Genomic DNA, 8,200 nt, shown 5'->3' with positions numbered 1-8,200 from the left:
TGCTACTTTCCACCAATAACAAATACTATACAAGGTACCAAACACCTACTAACTTTTTAAATACATTGCTTTAACTGCAACTCCAATATTGCTTAAATGCCTAACGGCTCACTGTTACTTAACGTAGGTTTGAGTTCAAAATTAAGGGTCATAATGTTTAGAAAAAATTGCTAATTATTTTTGAAAATAATTTTCAAAGCTTTGAAATAAAAAGCTATTTTTTGGGGCAAAATCCTTTAAACAAGCATAAGTTTAACCTTAAAAAAAGCCTTTAGCCCAAAGTTTATTCACCTTATTTTTCTTTCAATAATAGCTTAGTAAAGTTTAAAACTGTATTATGAATTTACATAAATAATATCGTGTACTGGTAAAGTAGAGTCACAGCTTTAGTACATTTTTTGGGAGAATGTTGAGGTCCGTGCTCTTAAAAAAGTCTCTAATTTTTTACTTTTCTTTTCTATTTCTCCATCATCTCTCCCATCAATCAGGTACAATTCCCAACAAATCGAATATTTACCTTACACTGCTACACACTGAAGCAAGAAAGGCTACACACTTGAACTGTGCTGTAACACAGAAATTGCAGAAAAAAAATGGGAAAACCAACCGCTTCTTGCTTCAAGATCATTTCTTGTGGCACTGACTCCATTGACCATGATCAATTTGAAGCTTCTGAGGTAAAAAAAAATATACCCCCTTTTGCACAAGAATATGCAATATTGTGTCTTTTAACACAAATTAGGTGTTAACTTATGCTAGCTGAAGGTTCTGTATATTTTCTAATGTTTTTTTTGTTGTTCTACAAATTTGGGTAGTCTTTCAAAATGATGGGGTTTATCTGATTTTATTATTGTCCTTAAAGAAATGTTTTTTTTAAAGAGAAAATGGTGTGGAATAAAAACTTGGATAGATCCGTCATTGTCTGTTGTTCTACAAATATGGGAAGATATTTACAATGATTGGGTTTATCTTTAATAATAACTTTTCATTTTGGGTATACTTGACTAAAGGAGCTTTCTCTGTGCATTATATTTAAGAAAGTTTCATCCTTTACCACTGGATCTTCATCAGGGATGGGAGTTTGTCAAATGTAGGCTGATTAGACAAAGGATAACTTTTGAGTTCTACTCGTAACGGCATCAGGAATCAGGGGTTCGAGCCGTAAAAGCAGCCACTAATGTTGCATTAGGGTAGGTTGTCTACATCATATACCCCTAGGTGTGCGCCCTTCCCTGAACCAGAGGTGGATCCAGGATTTAAAGTTTATGAGTTCCTATCAAGTTATTAAATAATAACAACTGGATTCACAGTCTAATATTTATAGATATTTAATGAATTTCGTAATATATAAACAAGGTATGTGCAAAAACTTCTGGTTTCGGGTTCACCGTACATAATGCTCTGAATCTGCCCCTGCCCCGGACCCTGCGGGATGCTTTGTGCACCGGGCTGCCCTTTTTAGTAACTGCATCAGGACTTGGGAATTCTTTACAATGGTGATGTTTATCTGGTTTCATTAACCCCTCAGTTGATGAAAGGAGCTTAGTTTTCCTACTTTCCAATTTGATCTCTACCACAGATACAAGACTGTAAATACCAAAATGATTACACAAGGATTAGTTTGCAATTCGACTAGTTCCTTGTTTCAATGTGTCTGCCTACTACAGACGAACAGGATTCTGAGGTTTATATTACTAGTATTCTTGATTGTGTATCAATCTTTATTCAAACTTCAATGGTAAGGGGAGGTTCGATGTTGTTGCAAAGAAACTTCTGTCGAGAAGTTGTTATACAATTTATTCCTGAAGAAATTTGTCAAAGATCACTTAACTGTAAAAAAAAAAATTAAAAAGATTTTGGCATACATCTTTTCTCTTTCCATTTTCTTTATTACTTTATTTGGTGACTTATTTGAGAAATTTGCCAGATCAAGGGCTCCAGTGATAAACGTAGATGGAGTTTCCGCAAGAGATCTCCAAGTCATCGTTTGATAGTTACAGAAACACCATCTCCTAACAAGGACTGCCCAGAACCTGCGAACGCTGTCCTACAAACAAAATCTATTTCTACAATTCAAGAGAAGGCATCTGTTTTACAGTTGGCAGATGAGGAGCCTCGGTCCTCGGCCTCAGTGTACTCGAAGCTATCAGAGCCAATCACTACTAGAGTGAATGATAGTAAAGCTGACCTCATTCTAGATGAACAAGAAGTTCTAGTCATTCAGACTGCAATAAGAGCATTTCTGGTAACTCAATTTTTCTTTTCTTTCATGTTCTAAAGCTTTCGGCAAATAAAATTTTTATGTCGTCCTCTGATGGTTCGTCCTGAACCTGATAGGCTCAAAGAGCTCTACTGAAGCATAAGAATATAACCAAATTGCAAGCTGCTGTACGAGGACATTTAGTTCGAAGACATGCTGTGGGAACTCTTCGATGTGTTCAAGCCATTGTCAAAATGCAAGCACTTGTTCGAGCACGTCGTGCTCATCGCCTTGTTGAAGGATCTAATATCTCTGACAAACGAGATGTAAGTACGAGAGAGTTAAAATTCGAAAAAATCTTGGTAATACTTCTTGCTCAAGCATAAATCTGAAAATGTATTTTGGGAAATTCTACCCTAAGTACCCTTTTGCTTCTTAATTGACTCTGGAATGCAGTCTCTAGCTATACTTTCTGATTGTGTTTGTGCTTCTCATTTGCGCATGTAATCAATTGTTGAGAAGCACTTGCAACTTCTCTTTTAACCGATCTATCACATCTTATCTTCTTTTTTCATTGCTTTCAGGGAAAGGAGAACTTGGGAACAAAAGCGGAGGTTACATACACTTCTATTTCAAAGCTACTTAACAATAGATTTGCTCAACAGGTATAAAAGATTTACATTTCTGCATGATCTGGATGTTTTTGGTACCACACATTATTTTTGTCTAGAACTGATTTTTTCCTTTGGTGCAAGCTCCTTGAATCTACTCCAGGGACCAAAAGTATTAATATCAAGTGTGATCCTTCCAAATCTGACTCAGCGTGGAAATGGTTGGAAAGATGGATGTCTGTTTCATCAGGATATCAACAGTCACCGAATTCGGAATTACCTGCAGAGCAGCAGGAGATTGAAAATACTGAGTACTCGAGAAACCTTTTGGAAACAGTTCAATTTGAAACTAAGTCAATCAACTCCAGGGGGGCTGTGGAAGCATCACCTCTTCCATCTGAAAGTGATCAAAATTTGATGTCTTATGGTGCAGATTGGGTAGACTTGAAAGCCCACAAACCAACATCACCTCCTTCAAATGGTAATTTGGAACAGCCTCAGCCTCAGGTAGTTGGTGAAACTAATTCAAGAGATGACACTTCGGATTTTATTCTTGCTCACTTAAAGGACTCAGATGAGCTCCAAGAGACTGAGCCGACTGCTCTCTCTGATAAGAATGACTCTGAAGGCAACCAGAATGTACATTCTGCTACACGCATTTCCCTTGAGCCTCCAGAGACAGAGGACAAAATGTTCAATAATGGATCAAGAAAGGCAAGTAATCCTGCATTTGTTGCTGCTCAGACAAAGTTTGAAAAACTGAGTTCAGCTGTTAAATCAGCCAAAGTATCTAGTTCGTCTTGTGCAGATATGGTTTCATATACCACTGATCACGGATTTGGAGCAAGGGAAACTGCCGTATCAGAAAATTCAATGAGGGTTCAAGTTGGGGGCTCTGAATGTGGTACTGAGCTTTCTATTTCTTCCACCCTTGATTCACCAGATAGATACGAGGCCGGAGGTTACGAATTTGAGCAGGAACTAAAAGCTTCGGAGGATGGTACTTTTGATGATAAGAGCAATAGATGCTCACACATTGGAGATGATAGTATAACTATTCCTCGGAATGACTCATCATACTTCAACGCTGATGGAGGGAGAGAAGATGCCACTGATGATGCAAATAGTGAGCATATTGATGTTATTAGCCCAAATGTATTTCATGGAGAGCAGAAGAAAGAGAACAATATAGTTAAGTCATCACCAGAAGCATCCGCAAGGAGCCATTTAACTGTCCCTGAATCCCAAGGGACACCTTCTAGTCAGGTATCAGTGAATCCTAAGAAGATCAGAAGTGAAAAAGGTGGCTCGAATCCCAGACGTCGATCCTCATCCACTGGTATAATGTTCGCATCAACTCCTAAAACCGATTCAGGCATAACAAGTTCAGAACAACTAACAAAGGATCACAGAAATGGCAAGCAGCACAACTCTTTCGATTCAGAGAGAACTCAACATGATGATCAGGAGCCTAGAGATAGCAGTAGTAGCAATTCTCTCCCGAGTTACATGCAAGCCACAAAATCTGCAAGAGCCAAAGCAATCTCAAGTAGCTCTCCGAAATCAAGTCCAGATATCCAAAATAAAGAAGTATTCATCAAAAAGAAACACTCCCTCGCTGCTTCCGGTGGTAGGCAGGGTTCAGCTGCTGACGGGCAGTCTCCGTCTCATGCACAGCGGGGTGCAAAGGGAAATGGAACTCAATCTATGCAAGGTATTTTCCAACTTAGATCCCTTGAAAGATATCTTGTGCAAATATTTAACTAAACAAAAAGCTAATACGGGTAGAAACTACAAAGGGCTATAAGTTGGCAAGTGCGTTCCTTTCTGATGGAGGTGTTTGTTTGAATGATCATCCTGGTCACCTGACCTGTTCTGATCCCCCCCAGCCCCACACCAAAGGAGAGAAACAAATGTAATGTTCCTAGGACTACTCCATGTTAACTTATGAGGATGTATTGATGTGGTATCCTATGTTGCTCGGACTCTCCAGAAATTACTCCGGGTGCTTGTTGGATCCTCCAAAACTAGTGCATTTTTAAAGGATTCGACATAAGTGCGGCAGCATTTTGGAGAGTCCGCACAACATAGGTGGTATCATCATAATTGAAAGTGTCCTCGTTAAAAACAAATAGCATAGCAAATCCGTGTCAACTAATAATAACAATGTTTTACTGATCAAAATTTGAAGGGGAGAAAACATTAACTGTAACAATGTCAGTCAAATGGAAAACCATCTTCCTTTGCCAATTCCAGCACTTGTAATGCCAAACCTAACCCTTCTTCATGTACCTGGCTTTTATTTTTTTGCTCAACTCCGATCATAATATTCTTGTTTTTGGTCATTGCTTGTCCACTTTGTTATAAAATAGTAGGGTCAAATTCACTTAGCCTTCAACACATGCAAGAGACCAATAACTGATTTTCAACCATACTTGAATTATCCCCATGTTTTCAAATTGAAAACCACAGGGGTCTGGAGGACTTTACCTGTGAATTATTTTGTGCCAGTCTGTGGCTGTGAGCACTTGCTTCAAGGTTTAAAAAGATGAAATTCCAAAAACTCCTTTCTTGTCAATCACAATTTGGCTCACTAAGATTCTTGACATTAAGTTTTTTAAAATTCTCACATGTAATCTTTTGTTGACTGTGTTAATGCTGCTTTTTCAGAGAGGAAATGGCAGAGATGAATCACTTTCTTTGTGGCGCTTAAGAATGCCTTAATGGTGGTCATATGCTTTTAGGATCGCCGTGGCGGAGCCATCCCATGGATATTAACTATTTTGGAGATAAATGTAGAAAGAGCTACTTTTCATGTAAATTTATCATATGCTCAAGCTTACTTCCTCCTCCAAATCCCCCACCTGACCCCTCCTTCAAGGATTTTGTATGAGATGCTTTGCATTTCATTTCTGTGAATCTTTAACATTTATGTGTTCATCCTGATGTACTTGTGACTTTTACTAGAAATTTGAGAGTCCTTCAGCTAAGGCATTGTCAACATTTTTCGTCCTATCTCTTCACTTCATTCTAGAAGTGAAATCTCACCGGACAGGGCGAAAGGAAAGAATGAGATGGCCGATTGGTAGTCCTGGAACAGCAATGAAATGAACAGCCTCGAATCATTTTGCCGTCTTCAAACTCGTATTACTTATCCTCTTTATTTTTTATGATGATTCAACATGTAGCTCGGAAGCTCTTGAGTTAGTTAAGGAAATTACCCTTCAATTATTTTTGTGCAAAGGCGGTGAATTAATTTTATTTATAGCAACGACTAGGAGTGGCAAATTGGCGGGTCGGGTCGGGTCGAAAACATGTAAAGAAAAAACGGGTAAATTATCCGACTCGGCCCATATTTAACGGATTAACCGGCGGATAATATGGGTAACCATATTATCCATGACTTCTTGCATATAATCACTTTTGGGAGAATTCTTAGTCTCCCTAACTTAAGAAACCCTCAATTTGAGGCTTTACAAATATAAAAGTTAGATCCATTGGTTATCCATTTTCTAAATGGATAATATGGTTATTATCCATATTTGACCCGTTTCTAAAAAGTTCATTATCCAACCCATTTTTTAGTGGATAATATGGGTGGTTAACTGTTTTCTTTTTACCATTTTGCCACCCCTAGCAATGACGAAGGTAAAGCGAGCATTCGCGTGCTTAAATGTAGAAAAATTCATACATGTAAGCTTAGTTTTTCGATGAATGATATGATAGATAAATATGTAACACATTGGATAAAGTGTAAGTTAAGTTATAAGGATCCCGCAAGGATCATGTTGTTGATACAATTGAAAACTTTTTTATGTTTTTGTTTTATTTATTTATTTGTGCACATTTTAACTATTCCACATAGTACCTTTAATCGCCCACCAATATAGGTAAATTTCCTATTTTGTTGATTTCTTAGGATTTGATTTAGTTTTATCTATTCTGAAATCATCACCTCTCCCTACATTGTAACCTTTTGAAATTATTACCTATTTGGGAGTGAGTGACTGAGAAAGAGTGAGCTTCTTTTTCTTCTATCCTTGAGTTGAGGGTCTATCGAAAACAGTCCCTCTATCTTCACAAGGTAGGGCTAAGGTATGCGTACACACTACCCTATCATTTTCAGACCCCACTTGTGGGTATGGCTAAACCTCTTTGCTAGCTAATTGTGCCTACTACTAATTTAAATCTATTTGCAAAAGTACTGCTGATGGCTAGTTGGATATTTATCCTATTGACTTCATTTTCTTACTGATTTTCAAACCGGGAAGGTAGAAGAGAAGAAGCAACAATCAGTCACTTCTGTTGGATAGGGCATTTTCTTAGTCCAATTCATGAAAAGGAATCCTAGAAGATTTCAGTATAATCCCACTAGTGGGGTCTGGAGAGGGTAGTGTGTACGCAGACCTTACCCCTACCCTGGGGTAGAAACGTTGTTTCCAATAGACCCTCGGCATCCCTCCCTCCAAGAATCCTAGAAGATTTCAGTTGTAAAAATAAGCTTCAGAAAGGACTATGTACTCCAATGTGTTGTGAAACTTAGAAATGCTTATTCCCACTTCTGACTTCTCCCTCTGAAAAAGAAACAAAAACATCATGTCCAACAAATTAACTTCAAAAGTGAATTAGCACCGTGTTTATACTGTAATCCCTGCAATGCTGGTTACTGCAAAAGATGATTTTGGACTCCCTGCAATGCTAGTACCTGCTAGTAAAAAAGGTCCATAGGTACATCACCTTCATTATAACAAAGGGAGTCCACTGGTGTATAATAATAGGAATGCAAGTAGTTGTAAATTGTGTGTATGTCTGCTATGCAGCGGTGGTGTAAATTTGTATGCTCAAACAATATTCAGAAAACAGCAAAAGAACTCGAATTTATCTCAGGTTTTCCACATAGCAGCTTGAGAGGGAACATTAAACGTGTGATCATGCCTAATCAAGTTCATTGTAGCCATGCCAAAGCCTTATATTTCCTGTGAAGATTGTGAAGTAGGATCACAATTTTCTCATCTTAAAAACGGCTTGAAGCATTTGTCATGCAAGAATTCGAAGCCAGGTACAAGGATTTTGCACTTCATGCACTAAAGGTAAATTCAAAGTTGAAACCACCATTGGAATTGTCTTCTGGTTGTTCTATCCCAGAGAATAGAAAGTGCAGATATTTAATGCAGTCTTTGTATGCACATTCCTGCAGTAACTTAAGTAATTTGGTAAGCTTCTGAAAATAGACACAAGAAAACATGACCCTCAGGCTAAAGCGCAATAATCCCTGTGCATGGAAACCACTCCTATGGTACATGTTCAATTAACTTTATGCACAATGCTACAAGGATTATTTAGTTTTTCCCCTATAGTACCCCATCCTAGCCTCAACCCGGACCCCAGA

The 8,200-nt window shown here is 38.1% G+C and overlaps 1 protein-coding gene across 1 annotated transcript; it reads left to right on the top strand.

Moving 5' to 3' along the window:
* Positions 1 to 390: 390 nt before the first annotated feature.
* Positions 391 to 5,801, top strand: LOC104248857 (protein IQ-DOMAIN 32-like). Its single transcript, XM_009805191.2, has 6 exons — positions 391 to 677; positions 1,928 to 2,245; positions 2,338 to 2,526; positions 2,785 to 2,865; positions 2,956 to 4,525; positions 5,482 to 5,801. The coding sequence occupies exons 1-6, from the start codon at positions 594 to 596 to the stop codon at positions 5,499 to 5,501; spliced, it is 2,262 nt and encodes a 753-aa protein (XP_009803493.1). The 5' UTR covers positions 391 to 593; the 3' UTR covers positions 5,502 to 5,801.
* Positions 5,802 to 8,200: the final 2,399 nt, after the last annotated feature.

The sequence above is a fragment of the Nicotiana sylvestris genome, chromosome 8, assembly GCF_000393655.2.
Source record: "Nicotiana sylvestris chromosome 8, ASM39365v2, whole genome shotgun sequence".
NCBI lineage: Eukaryota > Viridiplantae > Streptophyta > Magnoliopsida > Solanales > Solanaceae > Nicotiana > Nicotiana sylvestris.
Note: the sequence above shows the minus strand (reverse complement) of the source record. Positions and strands in the feature narration are given on the sequence as shown.